The sequence below is a fragment of the Penicillium digitatum genome, chromosome 2, assembly GCF_016767815.1.
Source record: "Penicillium digitatum chromosome 2, complete sequence".
NCBI lineage: Eukaryota > Fungi > Ascomycota > Eurotiomycetes > Eurotiales > Aspergillaceae > Penicillium > Penicillium digitatum.
Window position 1 is genome coordinate 3,566,203 of NC_089385.1, and position 22,683 is coordinate 3,588,885.

The 22,683-nt window shown below is 49.8% G+C and overlaps 9 protein-coding genes across 9 annotated transcripts; 3 read left to right on the forward strand and 6 right to left on the reverse strand.

Moving 5' to 3' along the window:
- Positions 1-240: 240 nt before the first annotated feature.
- Positions 241-1,467, reverse strand: Pdw03_7282 (Heat shock protein DnaJ, N-terminal; the record flags this gene model as incomplete). The annotated part of the gene is made up of 5 exons (XM_066101607.1): positions 241-252; positions 309-491; positions 554-642; positions 697-1,263; positions 1,320-1,467. 5 exons carry the CDS (start codon positions 1,465-1,467, stop codon positions 241-243), a joined length of 999 nt encoding a protein of 332 aa, XP_065956690.1.
- A 792-nt stretch (positions 1,468-2,259) lies between these two features.
- Pdw03_7283 (C6 transcription factor, putative) lies at positions 2,260-4,170 on the reverse strand (the record flags this gene model as incomplete). The annotated part of the gene is made up of 1 exon (XM_014678566.1): positions 2,260-4,170. The coding sequence occupies one exon, from the start codon at positions 4,168-4,170 to the stop codon at positions 2,260-2,262; it is 1,911 nt and encodes a 636-aa protein (XP_014534052.1).
- Positions 4,171-4,336: 166 nt separating this feature from the next.
- Positions 4,337-5,168, reverse strand: Pdw03_7284 (protein RDR1; the record flags this gene model as incomplete). The annotated part of the gene is made up of 2 exons (XM_014678565.1): positions 4,337-4,578; positions 4,634-5,168. The coding sequence occupies 2 exons, from the start codon at positions 5,166-5,168 to the stop codon at positions 4,337-4,339; spliced, it is 777 nt and encodes a 258-aa protein (XP_014534051.1).
- A 953-nt stretch (positions 5,169-6,121) lies between these two features.
- On the forward strand, positions 6,122-7,435 carry Pdw03_7285 (Carbamoyl-phosphate synthase, small subunit; the record flags this gene model as incomplete). The annotated part of the gene is made up of 1 exon (XM_014678564.2): positions 6,122-7,435. One exon carries the CDS (start codon positions 6,122-6,124, stop codon positions 7,433-7,435), a length of 1,314 nt encoding a protein of 437 aa, XP_014534050.2.
- Positions 7,436-7,625: 190 nt separating this feature from the next.
- Positions 7,626-9,254, reverse strand: Pdw03_7286 (GTP binding protein (Gtp1), putative; the record flags this gene model as incomplete). Its single annotated transcript, XM_014678563.2, has 10 exons — positions 7,626-7,833; positions 7,894-8,058; positions 8,127-8,184; positions 8,241-8,386; positions 8,445-8,554; positions 8,620-8,941; positions 8,997-9,021; positions 9,080-9,094; positions 9,147-9,175; positions 9,226-9,254. The coding sequence occupies 10 exons, from the start codon at positions 9,252-9,254 to the stop codon at positions 7,626-7,628; spliced, it is 1,107 nt and encodes a 368-aa protein (XP_014534049.2).
- Positions 9,255-9,474: 220 nt separating this feature from the next.
- On the forward strand, positions 9,475-11,152 carry Pdw03_7287 (U2 auxiliary factor small subunit; the record flags this gene model as incomplete). Its single annotated transcript, XM_066101608.1, has 8 exons — positions 9,475-9,854; positions 9,934-10,011; positions 10,096-10,121; positions 10,185-10,213; positions 10,286-10,353; positions 10,405-10,530; positions 10,587-10,623; positions 10,688-11,152. The coding sequence occupies 8 exons, from the start codon at positions 9,475-9,477 to the stop codon at positions 11,150-11,152; spliced, it is 1,209 nt and encodes a 402-aa protein (XP_065956691.1).
- A 338-nt stretch (positions 11,153-11,490) lies between these two features.
- Positions 11,491-16,572, reverse strand: Pdw03_7288 (Protein kinase (Gcn2), putative; the record flags this gene model as incomplete). The annotated part of the gene is made up of 7 exons (XM_014678561.1): positions 11,491-11,789; positions 11,860-12,298; positions 12,357-12,781; positions 12,837-13,839; positions 13,892-14,221; positions 14,274-16,334; positions 16,393-16,572. The coding sequence occupies 7 exons, from the start codon at positions 16,570-16,572 to the stop codon at positions 11,491-11,493; spliced, it is 4,737 nt and encodes a 1,578-aa protein (XP_014534047.1).
- Positions 16,573-18,085: 1,513 nt separating this feature from the next.
- Pdw03_7289 (Spindle-body formation-associated protein) lies at positions 18,086-20,285 on the forward strand (the record flags this gene model as incomplete). Its single annotated transcript, XM_014678559.1, has 2 exons — positions 18,086-18,131; positions 18,184-20,285. The coding sequence occupies 2 exons, from the start codon at positions 18,086-18,088 to the stop codon at positions 20,283-20,285; spliced, it is 2,148 nt and encodes a 715-aa protein (XP_014534045.1).
- Positions 20,286-20,761: 476 nt separating this feature from the next.
- On the reverse strand, positions 20,762-22,498 carry Pdw03_7290 (Serine/threonine protein phosphatase 5; the record flags this gene model as incomplete). Its single annotated transcript, XM_014678558.1, has 6 exons — positions 20,762-20,992; positions 21,055-21,914; positions 21,986-22,098; positions 22,164-22,294; positions 22,359-22,429; positions 22,477-22,498. 6 exons carry the CDS (start codon positions 22,496-22,498, stop codon positions 20,762-20,764), a joined length of 1,428 nt encoding a protein of 475 aa, XP_014534044.1.
- Positions 22,499-22,683: the final 185 nt, after the last annotated feature.

A 22,683-nucleotide genomic window follows, 5' to 3' on the forward strand; every position in this document is an offset into this window, starting at 1 on the left:
AGACTACAACACATGTAATATTACAAGGTTTGATCAAGGCCTCCAGGTGGGCAACCTTCTATACAGAAAAACTAGTCTGTCGCATAAAAGAGATCATTGAGAAACATACAAAAGTTGGTTCGTGTCGTTGTCATTAAATTGTCCGCTCCCGCTAACCCCAAACGCCAGGTATATGCAATGAAATCAAATCCTTTCTAAGGCAGCACATCCCGGAGAATGTCTTTTTGGGAGCTAGTCAAGCTATTCGGGAAGCTGACGTTGACGCGGATGATTAGGTCGCCGCGGTTGCTAGGGTTCTTGGAGCTCACCATGCCCAAGCCAGGATAACGCTCTTCATGACCGGGTTGGGTTGGACCGGGCTTTGACACACGGATTGATTTCCCGTCGATAGTGCGGACAATGCGGTCCCAGCCAGTCAGTGCATCCTTCAGGCTGAGATCGACCGTTGTGATAAGGTTGTCACCAGAACGCTTGAAAGAAGGATGATCGATCTGTAAAAGGTTGTAAGCAATGGTTCATGAAGTCTAATTGTCAGTCGGGGACGATCTCATACCTCCTTTACAATTAGGTGAACATCCTGTCGTCCCCCCTCTTCCTGATCCCCGATATTTCTGTACTTGATCTTCGAGCCAGCACGCAGCCCTGGCTTGATGTTGGCTTCCAAAGTCACTTCCTTGGTGGTGAGCTTGCCCATACTGTCAAAGGCCTTGCTTTTCGTCTTGACTTTTTTAGAGGTACCATTGTAGATTTCCTCCAAAGTGAGTGGTAGGTCCTTCTCAATGATAGTTGGCTCGGGTGTGGGTGCGCGTTTCGGTTTCGAGTATCCGGGACGGCTGCTACGGAAGCCGCTGCCGCCGCCGCCCAGTCCTCCTGCGAACATCGAGATAATGTCTTCTTCATCCATGCCGCCCATGCCGCCCATACCGCCCATACCGCCCATACCGCCCATACCGCCCATACCGCCCATGCCACTGCCGCCGTCCTTGGCAAAGGTGCGGAAAGTGTCGTTGGCATCGCTGAATCTGAATCCACCACCACCGCCGGGACCTGTGGAAAAGTGGAACTTCCGGCTTCCTCCCCCGTTGGGCATGCCGCCAAAGCTGAATCCTCCGGGCATGCCACCGTCAAAGCCACCTGCACCTCCTCCGCCTCCCCCTGGCGGGGGTGGGGGTGGGCCGCCACGCATCAAGTATTCGAGGCCAAACTGGTCGTAGACCTTGCGTTTCTCGGGATCGGATAGGACTTCGTAGGCTTGCGACACCTCTGTTGAGAAACTGTCAGTCATGTCTGGCCAATCGAACCTGTGCGGGGTAATATACCTTTGAATCTATCAGCAGCCTGAGGGTTGTCTTTGTTCTTGTCGGGGTGGTGCTTCAATGCTGCCTTGCGGTATGCTTTCTTAATCTCATCTTGTGTGGCATCGGGCTTGACGCTCAAAGCGTCGTAGAGCTTGGTTTCAGCAACCATAGTGCGGGGTAAAGTTTGATTTGTGGAAAATGCAAAAAGGTGTTCAAAAAGCGTGGGCTTAAAAGCGGATGTGTACTTTTATGTACCAACGGTGATTTCTGACAGGTTAAAGAATCCTGCGTGGGAAGTGAGAGATGGTGCGGTGTGCTTCGCGAATGATGTAGAAGGTTCGAAAAGAAAAGGCGGATCATGCGTTTTGAAGAGAATTGAGAATCAAGTGAATATGGAAACACACGGGTTGAATGTCATGACATAGATGAAATAGAGCACAAAGAGCCTATAAGGAACTGGAATTGTAGTGTACTTGAATGTCAGTCATCTAGGTGTCTCCCAAGTGACGTCAGGCATCAAGTCTTGACGTGGTGACATGGACAATGGAAGTTTCGAGAAGTTTCGAAATACCAACTCGACCCATTCGGCTTTGAACATGTCAGAAGTCAGAAGATATTGGAGGATCAAATTGATTCTTTTGAACAGTTTTTGATTTGCATTTTCCACTTTGCGTTGGAAGTTGAAAAAAATGATCTACAATTCCACCCGTTGGTGGAGCGGAGACCGATGTCCATCTAATCTCTTCTAGTTGTCCCTCTCCATTCCATAATGCTCCCAGTAGGATTGAATTTAAGAACGCAAAAGTGGAGATGAAAGAAAGGGAGGGGAGTTGTAGTGGTTGGCCTGTCAGAATCAGGGAGGAAGGGGTCTTAAAACTCCCCGACGGCAGGAGCGAATTAGGAATTGTATTACAATCTATGCAATCAGTGCATCAGTATGGAAAACTCCGATCAAACTACCTCAAATTCCCATCTCGGGTAAAGGCCATGGGACATCCGTCATCAAGAATTGGTCCAGGTCGAAGTTTTGCAGACTAGGCATATCAATCATCAAATCACCCAGCCATGAGAACTCCGCATCTGATACTAGCCCGTCTAGCGCAGCCTGTTCCGGCCTTTGGCTCTGATCGGACAAAGGTGTCTTTGCAATGTACCTATCTTTCTGGTCGTCCGCTGGAGCCGCGGCAGCAGCGTTGACCCGCAACACCTCGGCAAGAGCCCGGGTATCATCCTCCTTTCGCCGCTGATGCAACGCGATAAGTAGGTATGCCGTAGAATACGCCTCACGCATAGAAGTTGTATCGTAGGCAGTGAGAACTTCACGCAGAGTCCGCATCGCATCAGCGAGCAACGCCAACGCAGCCCGATTGTCAATCGCTAGAAGTGAGCAGACGACCTGAAATGGGACGTTGGCAACTTGGTGCCAGGGGCAGCTTAAGGCGACCATTCCTCGAGCGGCACGGAGCCCACGGCATGCCAGTGCAAGGACGCGGTCAAGGAGGTTAGAGGATAATGGGCCGTGTGGATTCAGAGCGCGGAGACGACGATATATGCATAGCATAAGGTTGCATTGGACTAAAATTAGCGAGGGTTCGGAGTAGACTATATCCAGGACGGAGGTGAGGGCTGTTTCGAGTTCCGAAAGGTCTTGCGGTGATGGCCCTGTAGGGTCGAGCTTTTCAGAGAGTGGGAGGAGGTGGAATAGGTCTGCGCGTGGGACTCGGGGTGGTGCTTGATGTTGTGGGTTGCGTGGTTGGGGTATGCTTGTGGGGGAGAGAGCTGTGGCGCCGTGAAGAACAACACGGGAGCGACCGAGGTCGAAGGAAATCCATGTGTTGAGGTGGCGAGCCATGCCAAATAGTCTTCGCCGAGTTTCAGGGTCGCTGGTGCCCTGGTATTCCATGTCGCCATCTTGACTATCGTGTGTTTCGGGAGGTGATGTTTGGAGCAGGGCCGCTGCTTCAGAATCTGAAGTTTTAAGGTGCAATCCTGCAGCTTCGATGAGATGCATCAGTGTACAACTGGCCATCCACGCGGCATGTGGTGAGGCGGTCATGCGTAGATACGCAGCACGCAACACCCACCCTGTCACTACGTCAACCGAAGGTGTTTCCGCTGCGAGGATGCTCTTATCCAGTAGAATGCGCGCGGCCTCAACAAGTTGAGTTTCTATTGCTATGATCTCGCGCCGCGAAAATAGATGCCCGAAGGCAGCCACGCCGCATAGTACAGCATCATGGGGCTGTTCCGCGGTGTCGATAGGAGATGACATAGATTCCCAGCGCTTTGCTATTCGACGAAATATCGTCTTACGGTCCAGAAATGTATAGCATGAATCAATCTTCTCGAAGTAAATTGCTGCTAGCCGCCGCATCTCTTCCTGGGATAAGATTTTGGTGATAGTCGTCGGCGTCGGCGCCGTGGTAGGCAATGAGGGAAGTGCCGATGATGATGTTGGCGATATCCGCCTCTCGCCAATATTCCAAGCAAACAATTGCAACCGTGGTGCATGCGCTGGGTCAATTTTGAGCCCAAGTTTGCGAACAAACGCGGCCCCAGAATTGGCCTGTAGGGAATTGGTAACGCCCTCTGGACTGGTACGGCGGGGAGAAGCCTGTACCGCAGCATTTGCTCCGGCACTGATAGTATTTGGAACTGCATTAGACCAACCATCCGTAGGTCGTTCACTAAGTGACAGGCTCGCTTGGTACAGACTATGGGATCTGGGGCGTTTCTTGCGCGCATTGTATTGGCATTCCGCTCCAGTTTGGGCGCAGGTGCTACAAGGTTGTCCACCTGAACATTTGCGCTTTCGTGACTGACACAAAGTGCAGGCTAAACGCGAGCGCTTGCGAGGCGTTGACTCGGACATATTTGGAGAATTATGGGGATCTTTGCGGGGAGTTGGGTAGATTGAGTGCCAAGAAAATTAGACATCTTCCCCTTTTGAATTTGAACTGCGGAGCACTCCGTACACAATACTACATCGGTGGAGGTACACTTGATCTTTTTCCTCTCTTTAGCATTCACGCTTCGGTTTAATCATTGTATTTGCTTCCATCTGGATATCCCATCATTCCCTCAATTTCCTTCATATCTGGCATCCCCGCTGGCCCCGGCATATACTGGAGATTGTCCCGGAGAGTTGTGCCATTCCACCATATTTCATTCTTGTGCAGCGCATCCATGATCATCGGTGCATCGATGTACGTGCGGATCTCTATCATCTGGCCATTATGCCAGCGTGTAACCCAAACATTAATAATATCGAACTTGTCGCCTGTAGTGAGTCAGGAAAACTGCAATGCTGAAGACGAAAACATATCCTTACTCACCGGAATTCATTACACCTTTGAACTGAATTTCCTCCACTGACCATTCAGCGTTACATCCACCATAGATTCCCTGGGGGTGGATCTCAAACAGATCTGCGTGGTCAAAAAACAACATGCTGACTCGACGTAGAGCGTTGACGTAGAAGTGCATCAGGTCGTGGTAGCGGCCGGCGATTGGGTGATGCCCGACAACAGTGAAGCTGACATTTTTGTGGATCAGCGTGAATAGCTTGCTCATGTCCTTCTCAAGATGCTTGAATGAGTCCCAAATATGCGGTTGAGACGCATATTTGCAATCTGTGGATGGGTTCTCGAACTGGAATCCTTCTCGATCATGGGGCATTGGGTCGTCCACAACCCCAGTGCCATTGCATTTGCCATCTGGGTCAACTATTCCAGTGCCATCATCACATCCTGGCTTCAGAAGTGGACCCTGGGTGTTGTCTCCAAGGATTAAGGGAATAGAGCGTCCAAAAGCTGCCGAGGGCAGGAGGAATACCAGTAGGGCAGGGCGTAAATATTGAGACAAAATCATTGTTTAATTTTTGTATGCGAATAATGGAGTCTACCTGTCATGACCATTTTACCTTGTTTTCGAGGTGATACTTATAGCTGGTGCTACCTTCCTTTCAATAATGTGCCGTGGTATTACCCTTGGCCGCCAGCGTTGCTTCTCATGAACACTATGTTGTTACCCCGAGCCTAGAGGAACCCCGTCTGTGACACAGCCAAACCTACCGAGATTCTGCATTTGAACGGCAGGTTTCCCACACAAAAGAACGATAATTGAGCACCTCCTAGTGGTCAATGGCTCAGGCAAGGTGCAGGGTTACTGCAATGTGCCATTTGGTGGGGCAATAATGCTGGTACGCGGTTTGCTGTGTACGAAGTTGAGTTGACAAGATCCAGGACATTACTGAACTATCTCGAAGATTGATATAATCTTCCCATCCTTGAAAAATGTATAAATGTGATGATCCCATTAAAAAAGCTGACCAATTCTTTGTGCCTGATAGCCCTAAAAGATATCATTGTCCAGGCCGAACCCGGTCCATGGATTAGATGAGTCAGATGCTCCAAGCCGATAACAGATTTTGACGCGATACGATTGGGCCGACACCGGCAAAGTCGGTGAAAGCACGTGCCCCCCGGGGTCGGGGGTGAAAACCCTCTAGTTTCCCTTCTTTCCAGTTCTCTTCACAATCTCTCCACCCCAAAATTCCAACACAAATAAGATCTTCATGTTGCGCTAAATAGCGAACCCCCCCCATCTCTCTACCATACCCTGACTGCCATCTGCTCAGTCGCGCTTATGTGTTTGGCACCCTCGATCTTCACCTCCCAGGACTATATCTCGGACCACCTCTGGAAAGCCAACATCAACTGAATACCACAAAGCTTTATACTGATTTACAAATTCTTGCTTAAAAAAAAATGATTTCCAACCTTTTCAAGGCAATGCCTTCCCGGGCCTCTGTCTTTGCCTCAATGAAGCGCCCTGTCCAGGCCCGCTTCATGGCTACTGTGCGTCAGCGTGCCGCTATGGAGCCTGCCACCTTCACTATCCGTGATGGTCCCATGTTCTCAGGCAAATCTTTCGGTGCCCGCTCCAACATCTCCGGCGAAGCCGTCTTCACTACCTCCCTGGTTGGATACCCCGAATCCCTCACCGATCCATCATACCGTGGTCAGATCTTGGTTTTCACCCAACCTCTGATCGGTAATTACGGTGTTCCTTCCGCTGAAAAGGATTCCAATGGACTTTTGAAGTACTTTGAATCCCCCAACATTCAGGCGGCTGGTGTTGTTGTTGCCGATGTCGCCGAGCAATACAGTCACTGGACAGCTGTCCAAAGTCTGGGCGAGTGGTGTGCCCGTGAAGGCGTTCCTGCCATCTCTGGTGTTGACACTCGTGCTATAGTCACCTATTTGCGTGAGCAAGGCTCTTCTCTGGCCCGTATTACCGTTGGCGAAGAGTACGATGCCAACGAGGATGAGGCTTTCACTGACCCCGAGCAAATCCACTTGGTGCGCCAGGTCAGCACCAAGCAGCCTTTCCACGTTGCTGCTGCTGACCCTCACTCCCACGTTGCTGTCATCGATTGTGGTGTTAAGGAGAACATTCTCCGCAGCTTGGTCGGTCGTGGCTCCAGCGTCACTGTCCTCCCCTTCGACTACCCCATCCACAAGGTCGCCCACCACTTTGATGGTGTCTTCATCTCCAACGGCCCCGGTGACCCAACTCACTGCCAGGACACCGTCTACCACCTCAAGCGTCTGATGGAGACTTCCCAGGTCCCCATTTTCGGTATCTGCCTGGGCCACCAGCTTCTGGCTCTTGCCACCGGTGCCAGCACCATCAAGCTGAAGTACGGAAACCGGGCTCACAACATTCCCGCTCTTGACCTCAGCACTGGTCGCTGCCATATCACGAGCCAGAACCACGGTTACGCCGTTGATGCTTCGACTCTGCCCTCGGACTGGAAGCCATACTTCATCAACCTGAACGACCAGAGCAACGAAGGCATGATCCACAAGTCTCGTCCCATCTTCAGCACACAGTTCCACCCCGAAGCCAAGGGCGGTCCTCTCGACTCATCCTACCTCTTCGACATTTACTTGGACTCTGTGCTGAAGTACAAGAACAGCCAGGCTGGCCTCTACCCCCAACGTGACAGCCGCCCCAGCCCTCTTCTGGTCGACCTGCTCGCTAAGGAGCGTGTGGGTGTCCAACCCACCATTGGCCAGCAGAACGTGGTAGCCGCTGCTACCGCTGCTGCTGCCGTTGCCCGTGCTGCCTAAATATGCCAACGTAATTGCGGTAGGAGTTCTGGTTCTTGGAGGATCAACTGGTTGTTTAGGGCATTTTTTTTGTGTATTTTGTTCATAGATTCATGCATGGTATATGAAATCAACCGCATCAAAAACCTAATTTCAGGCCCAAGCTCTTTGTATTCGTGTCATTTTCATCATCGCTCTCGATCTCTAAGTTCTACTTGGCCACTATGGATACGACATCCTCATCAGCAACCAGATGTGCCAATCCTACCCGCTGCGGAACATGTCTCGCGCTCGCTCCCCACACCAACGCGTACTTGAATGTATCCTTGATTGTACGGTGAATCTGGTCACAAACATCCTCAATGGTGGAGTCCTTGCGTACAATCAGCGCCTCATCAAACTTAGGATCCTCTCCCTTTCTATAGATGCGATACTGGTCAGACACCTCAATGAAACTAAAAATCGTGGATGTATCATACCGTTTTGTGTAAAGTCGCATTAATCTCAGTTCCTTCCAGATGCGTTCAATAACGTCTTGCACGCCGAGGTCAAGTTCACAACTCATGACGGCTGTGTAAGGCTCACGGGCAAGGGCATCAAGGAATTCGAGGCCGATGCTGTCGACCTTATTGTACACGTAAAGACTATCAGAAAAAGGAACAATGTTAGCATTTGTTAGCTGGACATCAGTTATCATAAGTGTGAATCTTACCAGCGGATGTACTTGCGGTGGTCCTTCATGATCACATCGATAAAGTCATCGATCGTAGCTATCGGGGTTGCAATCAGTAATCTGGCCTGGATGTCGCATCAAAATACCACATACCATTCTCATCTCGCACGAGCACCTCACAGTTAAGAATTTTGTAGTCTCGAAGCACGTTGTAAACCATCTTTTCATCCAAATTTTTGGGTGGCGTCGCAAAAGAGATCTTCATGCCACCGGCCTTCTTGATTTTCAAGTAGATATTGCTATAGCTGTATCAGTATTTGAGTCTACACGCATGACTTCGGATAATATGTGACATACGGCGGTTCCTTGTTCAACCTAATGCCCACAGCATCAAGCTCAGCCTCGAGCAAAGCTCGCTGTTCGGCACGCTTCGTGGCGTCCAGAATCATCAAGATCAAATCACTTGTCTATAATCAGATGTTCGGTCAGAATTTCTGTACTCTTTCTCGTTAAATAAGGCTAGTCTTCTCACCTTTGCGGCAGAAATAACCTGCCGACCACGGCCTTTGCCCTCGGAGGCACCTTCGATAATACCCGGCAAATCCAAAATCTGAATCTCAGCACCACCATACTCTAGCGCTCCAGGAATAGCTGTCAGAGTGGTGAAAGAGTATGCTGCAGCCTCACTTTTGGTCTTGGTGATCTTAGACAGAAATGTGGACTTTCCGACAGAGGGAAAGCCAACAAGAGCCACTCGTGCATCGCCGCTCTTACTGACATCAAATCCTGAGCCACCACCAGAGCCGGCACCTCCCACTGGCTCCAAGAGCTGAGCTCTTAGCCGAGCAAGCTTTCTGAAAACATCGTCAGTTTATGTTTGAAACTGGAGTCAGAGGATCAAAACTATACCCTTTCAACAGACCCAAATGGTATTCTGATTTGGAGATTTGGAAATTAGATCAAATCTTCCTTCGATCAAAAGAACATCTTACCTGTTGCCTTGTTCTCTATGGGTCATTAGCGGGGTTTTATATGGTTTCTGAAGATAAGAACACTTACTTTGCGTTCGACGCATCTCATCCTCGATCCTGTAAAACATCAGCAAATTGCTTTTCTCAACAATTGACAAGAAACATACTCCTTAATCTTTTCCGTAATGTTCACCATATTGTCGGTTGCTGAGGCTTGTCGCCTGCGAAATCACTAAATCTTTTTCTCTGCTTCGTTGTGCCTCAGAGAGGGAAATACCAAATCCCACCGACGTGCCCACACCTAAGCACTTGCCAAGCATTATGTAAGCACTTCAGTTGGAACGGAGGACGTCGACCTTTTTTTTTGAAGCTCGAGCTTAACCTTTCAACTTAACCTCTCCAATACAAACACGACCATGGCAGATACCTCGGTTGTTGAGCCACCAGCTCCTATTTCCATCACCAACCCCGAAACCCTTGACCATAATGCCGAAGACAGGATTGTGGCGACAACCGGCACCGCAGGCGACACTCTGCAAGGAGATCAGCAGCTCCAATCAGTTAAAAAGACCAAGATCATTCGCAGGAAGAAACGCCCAGCGAGGATACAAGTCGACGCGTCAACTATCAAAGCCGAGCCCGCGCAGCAACCGGGACTAGACTATAACATTTGGTACAACAAAAGCGGCGACAACGACGACAAATATGGCCTCAGTCAACCCGCGCCCAGTCGCTGCAATATTGCGCGTGACTCGGGATACACTCGCGCCGATCGCATTCCGGGGTCATTCTTCTGGTAAGAGAATTCATGACTTTTACGGTTATCTTGGGTATCGCAGTGGACATCTGCTAATCCTTTTTTTGGTTTTATCTAGCATCCATTTTGCGCGAGGTGTTTGTGTGAAAGGTCAGGACTGTGAATACCTCCATCGTCTACCGACAATTCATGATATGTTAGTGTCATTCCCACGCCGTACACGATTCGAGTGTTGGGCTCATCCGTTACAAAGCAACTTGGCTAATCACGTCATTTATAGGTTCAACCCTAACATGGACTGCTTTGGTTAGTATCATTTCCAGCCTTGCTTTTGAGAATTGAGATCGGGTAACTGACTACAGACTCTAGGGAGAGACAAGCACAGCGATTACAAGGAAGTGCGTATCATGTATTTGTGATTGGGAGATGTTGTTTCGGTATGAAATAATCGCTAATGCTACTTGACTTAGGATATGTCCGGAGTGGGCTCGTTCACACGCCAAAATAGGACAATCTACGTGGGCCGGATTACAGTTTCGTGAGTTTCCCGAAAAGTTATCCTTCAAACTTATTGCTAATCAACATCCAGCGATGATATTGAAGAAGTGTGCTCAAGGCATTTTGCCGAATGGGGTCAAATCGAAAGAACCAGAGTGCTTACCGGACGGGGCGTGGCTTTTGTGACCTACTCGTCAGAAAGTAATGCGCAGTTTGCGTGAGGTCCCATTTTTCAAGCTCTCTTGTCTGTACTGAACTAACACATAAGCAAAGTCTAGTTGCGATGCAGAACCAAAGCTTGGACCATGAGGTAAGTTCAATATATCAGCCAGCGAGATGCGATCTATGATACATAGGTACTAACACACAAGTAGGAAATTCTTAACGTACGATGGGCAACGGTCGACCCGAACCCAATGGCACAGAAGCGCGAGGCACGCCGGTTAGAAGAGCAAGCTGCCGAGGCAGTGCGCCGGGCTCTTCCTGCAGCTTTTGTAGCAGAGATCGAAGGCCGAGATCCCGAGGCCAAGAAGCGGAAGAAGATCGAGGGAACTTTCGGACTACAGGGCTATGATGTTCCAGATGATGTGTGGCATGCCAGAACCCGTCAATTGGAGGATGCGAGCCAGGCTGCTCAGCTAGAGGCACCTGAACAACCTTTGATGATCGAGTCTGCTTCAGTTTCGGCACAGGAGCAGCAGCCCCAGAGTAATGGCATCTTCTCCAGCTCTGCTGTTGCAGCCCTGCACAGTCTTAATGGTGGTAGGGTAACGACCCAGGCATCCAAAGCTACTGCTGGACCGTTGGTCGGCTACGGCAGCGACGATGAGAGTGACTGATTTACGTGCAGTACGTGCGGCACTTTTATCCTTCATGATTGCGAATTTTTTCATGTACAACAGCAACGATACCTCTGTCAAAATGTTTATTTTTGTTCCTGCATCTCTATACAAGATATCCTTAAATATTGTTTCTGGATGTCATTCATAACTACATGCATGGTATCATCCCGGGCACTCGCTAATAGACGGCATTGAGTGTCAAGCTTAATGAAATACATCCACCCATAAGAAATGCAAACACCGTGAGCCCCATTGACCTGAGATTTATGCTCAACCTAACTCCACTTCGCCAACCCCCTACCCATGAGATCAGTCAGTCGTAAATTCATTTCTCACTAGGTCCCCAGGTCGTAGTACACGCAAGAGCCTGTACGGTAGTTGTAGATGAAAGCGTTCGTGTAGCTTTCCGTATTATCATTTGTACGATTCTCCACAGCCAAGTCAGTGAGTAGCTCGAACACTTGACTGAGATACTTCCGCTCTGTTAGAGGTACGTTCTGGATCACGCTACGCCAGCTCTCTGCGTCGGAGAGACGCGTGTCCCGAATAGCGTCCAGAACTTCGTCGCGGGTGTCTATGGCGGCGATGGGGCCGTTGCGGGCGTTTTCGGCTACTTCGCGAGCAGAAAGTAGGGCTAGAACACAACGTATCAGTTAGTAAGGGGGACTGGACCGAGGATTGATCCTCTTGAACCATAGACATACCTGACTCAACAATGTTCCTTCGGTTCGTCTTCTTGCTTCGGTGTTGAGGAACGAGGATGCGCACATCATTTGCCCGTTCCTGGAACGCGAGAGCCTCCTGCTGGCTTAATTGGCGGGATTGGCGGGGATCAGCAGTTCCCTCGCGGTGGTTGCGCGCCTGCACTTCTGATCGAAGCCACAGCACCAGTTCAGGGGTGCGGATGTCGAATTCTTCCTTGCGCATCAGATTCCGAACTTTAAATCCACGCTCCTTGCTATCTTGCTTGGCGATCACAATGCACCGGTGGTTGGAGTCTTTGTATTTTGCTAGAAGCTCTTCAAGGGACGAAGCATCGACAGCAAGCTCGGCGCTTATTTTGTTTGACCAGAGCTCTTCGATAAGTTTGACCCCTGTTGTACGGAGTACGGTGGGGTCAAAGCTAGCGACAAGTACATCGCACTGTGTTGAAGATCAGCAAAAATTTTCATTAAACGAGATGGTATGGGAGGACACTTACCCGACGGGCCGCCCAATACGACTCGGTATTTGTCTCGGAATCTTTCGACGGAGCCTTGGCCTTCAGGTAATCGATCATTGATGAGCGTAGTCGATCCGAGCCGAGGTTGAAACCCACAGCATGTGCTTGTGGGCGATTTGATAGGACATTAGGTGAGAATTCCTGGATCAGCCTGTCATACCTGCCGCCTGCAGCAAACACATCGCGTCGTTTGCTATCAAAAATGCACTGGAACAGAACGCTACCGCGGTAGAACTTGTCATGAACACTGCTAAGTGGGTTGATGTAGATTTTTCGCTTCACGTCGAAAGTCTGCAAATAGGTCATGAGCACGTTCAAGCGCGCGAAAATTGGTGAAATCCGCTCTGCGTATTCAGTGCCCTCCATGATGCTCTGCAGCCTGCGTTGAGTCTCCTTCAGCGAGTCTGTAAAATATTCATTAGCTTATTGTCCCCGGTCTGAGAAAGGAAGCTCAAGTACCTCGGAAATCGAAACGGGCGAGGTCATCCAAGGAAGTCGAAGCAACACCAATTGCCGGAGCCCGGAGTTCACTTCGAATCTTTTGCATGGTGTATTTTCCAACATTAAGCTTACTGAGAACCTCCTTGGCCTTCGGAATTTGCGTAGGTGTGACGCGACAGAATTCCATAATGAGTTGGAGCAGATCGGAGTGGTTGACAAGGAAGCACATGGGAGTCGACCGCAAAGGTGGAAATTCCTCAATTATTTCATCCAACACCTTGATTACTTCTGCCTCTTTTAAGGCTAGATCTAAAGTGTTGTAGGACACAATGTCAAAGTCAACTTCGCGGTGAGTTCGTGGTTCACTGCCATGGGGTGAATCTCTGTAGACTGTGCCGAAAGCAAATGTCTTCTCCAGTGAGTGATCTTGTCTTGGAATTGCTCGTGCGTTTGGAAGAGTGAGATCATATGGCAGCTGTAAAAGATTACCTGATGCATCCAGCACACGTACTGCACCGACGTTGTAATGCTGAGATCGGGGAAATAGCATTTGCCTTGTTGACTCAACAGCACCATGTCGTCGAAATATCGAGGTTAACTTCTTCTTGACCAGGCCCTGGACAAGTAGCTCATTAGCGGCCGGTACCGCATGCGAGTCTATGTCCCAAGCAATATCTTCGAATTTCTTAGGCGATTGAGAGAATATGGCTGAGAGAATGTTTTTGTAGTCGGGTGAATTTGGATCTGAGAGCAGATGCACAATAGCCCGTCTGAATGTCTCTTCCTCGACCTGAAGAGGGATCTTTCCACTGGACAAAAGGTCGGAGGCGGTGGGGCGTTCGCTCGGGGTATGGCTCAGAAGAGATTCAATGATCTGGCCTTGGAGCAACTTATCAGATTGCTGGAAAGTGGGCGGAAGAGTGTGGTTCTTTTCTCGGATCTGTCGAAGAGTTTGATCTCGTTCCATGCCAGTTGGCAATGGATGGCACATCTCAAAGAAAATTACACCGAGCGAAAACATCTAGAAGGTGTGAGCATCTACTGGTGCTGCTAATTGTGAATTCGCAACTCACATCGACCTTCTCATTGTAGTGCCCCGAAACAACCGACTTCATCTCTGGTGCCACGTAATAAGTTGTTCCCAAACTGCGAGTGAAATTCCCTTCGAAGTCGGCTGCTGCGGATGAACGCACGGCCGTGGTAAATTGGCCACTTGTTGCAAGACCAAAATCTCCAATGCGGGGATTATTTGCGACGTCAATGAAAATATTATCAGGCTTCAAGTCACGGTGTATGATGCCATGACTATGGATGTGGCTCAAGCCATCGAGAATTTGCCGAAAGAGACGCCATGAACGCTCATTATCATCGCATAAATCATCCTTTATCAAATCGCGCAGGGTCTTCGACAACATTAGTCTAGAACACCGAGCAGAGCGATAGCAAAACACTTACATGCTTCTCACAGTACTCCATCTGAATGTAGAGTGTAGTTAAAATCGGCCTGGCGTAAGAGCTAGATCTCGGTCGGCTGAGCTCAACGTCCTCCTCACTTCCAGAATCAACGCCAGCATCATGCACCCTATTTCTCTCTGGCGTCTCTGGGTGAGCAGGGTCAGATAACGTTCCTTCGTTTTCATCATCACTGTCTGATGCGGCAAACTCTATTTTTGGATAACCGCTGGAGCTGATGAAATCAAGGCCTCCTGTACTGAAACCGTGATCATGGCTAGCAAACGGGTCACCTTCCGTGGAGGACATAGTCTCTTCCTCAATGTGATTGAAGTCCTCTTCAAGCCAAGCAGTGTAGTATCGGACAACATAGGAATGGTTCAGCCGAGATAGCAACATGGTTTCGGAAAGTGTGTCTTTCAACGCTGCGGCCGATGATTGCGAGATTTTCTTTATTGCATACAACCGGCCATCCAGCTTATTCCGGGCTTTTACAACCTGTCCAAATCCACCACGGCCTAGTTGACCTGCCTCATCAAAGTCTTGGTGGTATCGTGAGAAAGCCGGCATGGCTCCAAACGAGTCGAGGCGTGGCCGTCTCTGCAGGGACAGAGATCCCGACGCTCTCTCTCGCATCTTTAATGGCGCATCCACCCGGAAAAACTCAGAAGGTTGAAGTTGGAAAGCAGTCGGACGTTTCCTAGGATCTGGGCGGAAAAATTCACAAAGCAAATCTTGCAGGGGAGGCGACAGTCCCATAGATACCATCAACTGGTTTGCTGAGGTATACCTGAGAAGAACATCCTTTCCAAAGCCCATCTGAAGCAGCACAATTCCAAGATCCCAGACATCGGTCTTCATGGAGGGAGCAGAACTGTCTTGTGTCAGCTCGGGGGGCACCCAAAGTGGTGACTTTGAGGCCACAAAAGAGGGCCTTCCACAAAGAGGGTCAGGTAAAGCCTCTTCGACGTTAGACTGCAATTTAACGATAGTTTCACCAGAAGGGGTCCTGAACAAAAAGACTCGGCCACAGTGAATGTTCCCATGCACAAAACCACTGCGGTGGTAGAACTCCAGAGCCTCGAGCAATTGAATCATCCAACCGCGAAGCATGTCAACCGCTACGGTCCCCACGATATCCAGAAGCTCGGAAAGAGAACCCTTGTTTGCATACTCCAGAAGCGCAAAGACAGTCCAAGAATTATCGAGTGAATCGAGGTGGCTAATTGGACGATTTATTTTAAACCCCACGAAATCAACAAGATTGGGGTGCCGCAACCGCTTGATGCACTCTAGTTTATCCTCACTAGTGCGCATCTGCTCGCGGAATTTCAATCCCTCGGAATTATTCTCATCGAGACAAAACTCCTTCAAAACAAGCAGCGGGACGTAGCATCGGTCCTCGGACACAACGGGCCGGACGGTGAAGGTCTTCTTGCACTGTTTGCTTTGCAGCAGGGTCTTGCCATGAACGGCACGGAAGACCAACGGCTGCTCATCGGTGTCGTTGACGGCCAACGGAGGATCAAAGCAGATGGCGCCAGGTGTATTTTCCACTAGGTCATCAATATAACTCACATCTGCGCCGCCGGTTCGACTCTTTCGTCTCAAAATGCGAGCCTTGTTCCGCTGGCGCATCTTGTCTTGAAGCATTTCTTGCAATGCGCGCTCTTCCTCGGCAGCTGCAGCCTTTTGCTTACGAAGTTCCTCTTGTTTTTCTAGGTCTGCGCGGTGAAGAGCAGCCGCCTCTTGCTCCATACGCTCCTCTTCAAGGCTGGGGAGGTCTTTATCCTGTGCCTGTGCCTGAGCAACATCCTCTAAAACATCTTGGATGGACACCGCCAGCTCGTAGATCATCTCACTTCCGAGTAAAGATTTTGGCTTGTTGTGTAAAATTTCTTGGATTCGGGAACGCGCTCCATCGCGAAAGCCGTCGAGGTTTCCTGGTGAGAGATTGGGGACAGTTTTAGGATATGTAGCTGGCAGTTCGACGAGCAAAATGAGGAGGATATCTGGATTTGAGGAGGATCGTAAGTGGAGTTTGAATGCCACATCGGAGGATTGCTAGATTGCACGGGTCAGTGACCACGAGGGGTCCAAAAAGCTTGAAGACTGCACCCACCTGCCAAGCCGACCGCCTATTTTCTACTTCTTCAAAATCATCGCCATAGATCGAACACAGAGCTTCCACCTCTGTCTGGTGGATTTCTCGGTAATTAGTTGTAAATATGGGGAACGTCACGGAAGAATCGGAGGGTTGGTTTTTCTGGCGGGAGGGCTTCTTCCTCTGTTTGGGAGACATCGCGGGGCGTGGCGAGAGCTCGCCCTACATGCGACCCTGAGCGTCGTACGACATGGGGGCTGGCGATTAAAGATGAAAGGGGTATGGTAGGTGGAGAGAGAACTGGGCAATCTTTCTTTTTTTTCCATTCTGAGGCTAGATTAAACAGGCGGTCAGATCATACGCCCTTTCAGTTATAAAGTGGAGTTGCTTCAGATAAATGTCGTCCCCATCGGGTTAAGCTATGGATACATACAACATAGAATAAATGCTTGTATTGTATTGTGATTCAATTGCATGTCATGATCCTTCCATATTGGGCTTAATCCAATCCTTCGCGAGATATCCCATGTGTCTATTGACTTGAGATTGGTTGTATCATCATCGTCCAGCTAAAGCACTGTTGTCCCTGCCCAATAGTGGACCCGGATACCATGAAGTGGTGAGCTAGTGAGCCGGTGAGCTGGCATTTGTCGCGAAGGGGGGCATTTGTTGTCACCGCAATAGTCGATCATTTCTATTCGTGCCGTTTGTGTGTTCCAGCTGTGACCGTCCCACACGATCGAAGATACCGAGCAACAAGCTGTCAGCCACAATAATCATTGGTGCGTATCCCCCGTAATTCCACTGTCCGTAGCCATGAGTCCAACAAACATACCCATCTGAAAATCCAATGTTGCTAGCGGCAATCTAGATCCAGCCCAGGGTTGAACGGGTGCCGAAATACGAAGCCGCATATGTGGCAGCCCTCCCATGAAGATGTCCCGGATTTCAGATCTTGCCATTAGAATGTGAACCATGTGTTGGTAGACTAAGTCATTCGGTGGCTGGAACTCGAAGAAAGAGAGGGCATGCTCCATAGTCTGGACGTACAACATACAACATAGGATAGCGTTGACGCCGAATCCGAAAAATGTGGCTGCACAGGCGCTAGCAGCCAAGTGGAGAGCAACCGAATGGGAAATATGCATATTGCTGTGCCAACCCGGGTTATTTATATTTGATGTTTGCGTACAACATGGTAGCTGTAGTGATTTGAAGGTTTCCAAGATTTAAGCGCTGTTAAGGACCACAAGACACTGTAGTCTTGGAAATTTTAGGAGAAAGGGGAGAATTCAGGAGATTCTCGAGACTAGACAGAAACAATTGTCAGATTCGTCAGTCGGACCGCGGAGAATTGATCTGGGCTGCAAGGCTGGTCGTTGACTTCAGGGCTGATCTCCATACACAAGTGCCCCGGTGTCCGTCGTATACGCACGTGTGTGTTCCGTGTACATCCACCTGCTATGTTGTTATGTTGTATGGAGAAATCCACAAGGCCCCATCAAGTCCAATGCCTTCTAGGCAAAAGAAAAAGAAAATCAAACAGAATCCACTCAACCCAGTGTTCAAAAGTCCCAAAAAAAGTAAACAAAAGACAAGAGCTTATCGATAAAGTGATCGGCGCTTCTGCTTTTTCCGACCGCGCGGACCATAAACACTGGTCTTCAACTGGGTTGCAAGAATTTTGATTCTTCTAACCCTGGCAGGCAAAATGCTGGACTGGATCAAGGGGAACGAGCAAACTCTACAGACTACAGGTGTGGTGATTACTTTGACCTTTGAAGCTCTCGCTAAAACGTGATGCTACAGATGACTCCAAGTTGCTGGACCCCCCTGAGACCCCAGGCCATGTCTTCGCAATTCGTGCTTTTAAGAGCGCTTTATTTGGTACTCCGGGAGCAGAGGAAGATGAAAACAACGCGTCTCAGAAACAGCCCGGCCGCCAACGAAGCAAGAGTGACACGATAAAACCAGCGCCAGAGATCAAGACCGACGCGAAACTAGCCGACGCGACTTACAACCCCACGGGATCCCCCACGAAAAGCATACTTGTTACACCCGGAACTGCTCTGCGTCGTAAAACGGTATCCTTTGGCGAAAGTGTCATCGACAATGAAGGGAAACGCCCGGGCTCGGCCAGTAAGCCAGCCAAGACTCCGCCAAATCCCTCCGGGACCCTCAGTACCCAATGGATGTCCGGATCATCAGATGGAAGTGGCAAGCCGAGGAGCAAACTTACCCAGACACTCATGAATGCACGCGAGAATGCGTCCAGGAACTCCGAACCGGCCAAGTCTGATGAGAGCACAGGAGACGCGAAATCGGTCATAGTCCCTGAGTCAAAGGATACCCTCGACAAAGATATCACTCTCAATTTGGAGGACCCTCAATCAGAGTCAGGCAAGTACTGGAAAACCGAGTTCGACAATTATCGTGTGAGGACCAACCGAGAGATCAAGAAATTGATCCACTACCGGTCGATTGCCAAATCCTACGCCCGGAAGAAGGATACTGAAGCTATGCGGCTGGCCGACAAGCTGAAGGAAGAAGAAGAAAAGGTCGCCGAGATGGAAAGGCAGGTGTCACGGCTTGCTTCTTCCATGGTCAGGGAGGGATCCACAGGCGATAAGGAACAATTGCTTCAGAGTTTGACCAAACAAACTGCTCTTGCATTACAATACAAGCAGCAAGTTACCTCGCTACGCAACACCTTAGAACGGCATGGTATCGTAAGCGATGCGGCAAATATCACACAGAAGAAAAATGAAGAGCTGCCTTCAAACGCCTCAACGGACGAGCTTCGCAAAACACAGCAAGAATTGGAACAAGCCAATGCCAAGATTGAGGAGATGAAAACACAGCTATCTGAAATGAGCACACTTCAAGACCTCGCGCAGAATTCAGAAAAGAAAGCCCAAGCCCTCGAGAAAGAGAACAATACTCTGAAACAAACGCTGGCCCGTGTGAAGCAGGAAATGTCCCGATATGAAGGTCGGCGAAAGGACAAGGAGATAAGACTAAAGCAGAGAGAGGCCAGACTGGAGCAGCGGATCCAAGAATACAGAGAGAAGCTCAAAACGGTCTGCCACGAGCACCGTGCCTCGGAGGAGAACTTGAGAAATACTTCCGATGCAGAGCGCCGCAACTTGCAGAAACAGATCGACCTTCTGAAGCTGCGACTTGGTCCTACTGAACGCTTCCCGGTGCTACCTTCCACTGAGCGGCAATTCCTAAGTCCTCACAAAGACAACACAGGCGTTCAGGAGTTTGACTTTGCTGGCCAGGATTTCACCGGTCAGGATCTTGAGAAACCTGAAGAAGAGCTTACTGAAGATATCGAGCTTCCCCCAAGCCCGAGTCCACGTTCCAAAGTCCGCGATTCGCGACCTGCGCAGAGCAGTGCTACGTTGTGTACATTTGGCATGAGGCCAAATTCCCGAGATATAGCCGCAGATGATGACGAGGTCACACATTACCTACACGAAATTCTAGTGAAGCCCCGGCTCGAATCCAATTATGCTGTGTTGGATGAAATTCCCCCATCCTCACCTCCCGATCTCACAGCCCTGAAGTCGCTGAACCGCGCGTTCTCAAGACGCCGACTCGGTGAAGGCCAGCGGGCCTATCGGAATCCGAACCTCCCTGCTGACGATGACACTCAGCTCAGCAACCGACGGACACAACGCGAGCGTACCCACATCAAATCTAACCTCGATTCAATGCCAGGCCTCCCGTATCGCAGCCGGCTTTCAGGGTATACCGTTTTAGCGGGCGAACGGGTGGGCAAGCGGTACGGACTGACTGATGTCCGGCGTGAAGTTCTCTCTCCCGAACGAATTGCTGCTGCCAAGTCACGGCTCAGGCAGAAGGACAGTCGCAGAATCACAGTACTTGGAAAGGAAAACTCTTGAAGTCTTGAATGACGTTATTTGTTTTGATTCGCTTTCTGATTTGGAAGTGGGGAGTAACATTAGGAGTATAGTAGGATGGTGTTCGGGTTCAGAAGCGTTACCCTTTTCCCTTCTCTTGCAGCTATCTACGTTTTAAGCGAAAAAACAATGTTAAACTATTACTCAAATAGTGAATCTTTTCTAGTCAATCGTTCAGGACCGCTCGTAGGCACTGTTCTCAATCACTCCAAGCCAATCGCTGGAGCTGTGATATCTCTTATGGCAAGCCTCTATGTTTCTCTCGTTTAAGCGAGATTGGTACATGGCCATATCACACCTTGTATTCACAATCTGGATTAGCAATTAATTCGTCTAGTTCCAGCTGTGATCTTTTACTATTCTAGCTCATCTACAGGATCAATGTTGGCATATTCACCCGGTTTTCAGCAGAAACCAAAGTCTGCTGGAAAGCACCTTCAATCGTGCCTTGTGCGCTCTCACGCCTTGCCGTCAGAAAGAGACACGACAGCCCATTTCCCGCTCCAGGCCCACTTGCGAGACTCAGAGCCGCCGCCTCCAGGCAGCGCACGGAGTTTCTCGTCCTCGCCAGCGGGGAGACCAACAACGGGATCAGCCTTGCAAGTACGGAAAGCTAGAACACGGATCCCAGACTTGGGGCCAAGCGGGCCAATGGCTTCTGTGAAAGGAGTGGTGGGATCCCATTGGGACTGGGTGTTGTTAGCAAGAGGCGCAAAGCAAAATAAAGAAAGGCAAAGAACACCGGACTCACATCATTGACCAGCTTCCGGTAGTTCAGGTCGCCCTTGAACAAAACAAGCTCGCTCTCCTTCAGATCTTCGAACAGCTCCGGTGCCACAGATGGCATGCGCCAGTAACCGCCCGGGGTGGTCCAGAAGGCGTGTGGGCGCAGTATCAGCTTACCATCCTGGTGGAACTGGCTCCACTGCTCAAAGAGGAATTGCACGTTGGAAACTTCCTTCTCGGAAAGAGGAGGGAATGTCTTGCCCGAGTCATCGGCCGCTGTGTAAAAGGACTGCGGGTCGACCATGCTATTAAGCAGATCGGAGAAATCTTTCGGCGTGACATCCGACACAAACCACGGCATGCGCTTGGGATGGAGCACGACGTTGGTCGCCAGCCCGACGGACAGCAAGTATCCAGCGAGAATTAGGTCAACGAATAACTCAAATCCGGAGTTGTCTAGGACGATGTCGACGCGGCGCTCGCCGTGCTTCTTTTCTCTCCGCGCCTTTTGCATTGCCTCGAAAGCAGCATCGAGGTCGTTGACAATGATGTTCTTCTGCGATGCTTTGCGTGCCTCGGAGCCCTGCAGTTTCTGGATATCCTCGTAGGTGAGAGATGTCAGAAGTGACAGATCGGTGGCATTACCCCATAAGCAGATCTCGCACATCTCCGAGAAGAGAAGCTTCTCTGCCTGCTCGATCTCCTCTGCCGACTTGATTTCTTTTGCTTTCCCCGACTCTGCCTCGATTGCTAATTCGCGGTATCTCGTAGCGAGTTCTAGTACGGCGGGACGGGACGACTTGAATGTATTCATCTTCTGGCGGGCGAATACGTCATAGCCCTTCCAATGCTTGGACAGCGCGAAGAGGGCTTCCATGCGGCGGTCTAGGATAGTTTTCTGGTAAGCATTGCCGTAGCTTATCTCATTTCCTGTAAAACTGGGGTGTTGAGCTTACAGAGGTAACACTCTGAATAAAGCCAGGCCACATCATGCCAGTGGGGGTTTCCGCGCTCCTCCAGCTCTTTGTTATACGAGGCGATGTCGGGATGTCCGTCGTCATCCAGGGGGCTAGCCGCAATAGGCATGTTAAATGAAGCTCTTGCGGTTCTGGCATAGAGGATGAAAGGGCTCACGTCAGTTGTCGGTTATGCTGAAGCTCATATTTTAACTTGGCCAAGTTGGCAATGATGCCCTTGCCTTCATTTGCCTTCTCGTTGTCATTGACACTCACAACAGTGCGGTGAAGATCGTCAATAGCGCCGGTCTATATTCATCACACATATTCAGCATTGGGTCCTCCAGCTATCGACTGTCTGCCGCAATCTCACGATGATGACAGGCCATCGCTCGTTGGCCGAGATCGAGGCGAAGCTCGACTTGTCGGAAGTGAGGTATTGAGCTGCTCCGGTTAGCCCATCATGTTTTATGGCATAGCACGATACTTACGGGTTTTAGGATCGAATTCCATGACTGCTATGCAAGATGTGTCTGGACCGAGGGCAAGAAGAAGTCAAAGTGGCAGAATCGAGGGGGAAAGCGCGGGGCGAAAGCGGTGTGTGGGAAAAAAAGTTGGCGACGTCAGAGCTACTCAGAAACATCATTCATGCACATAAATACATTTGGAACATCAATTCTAGGTAGATTTCTTAGGCA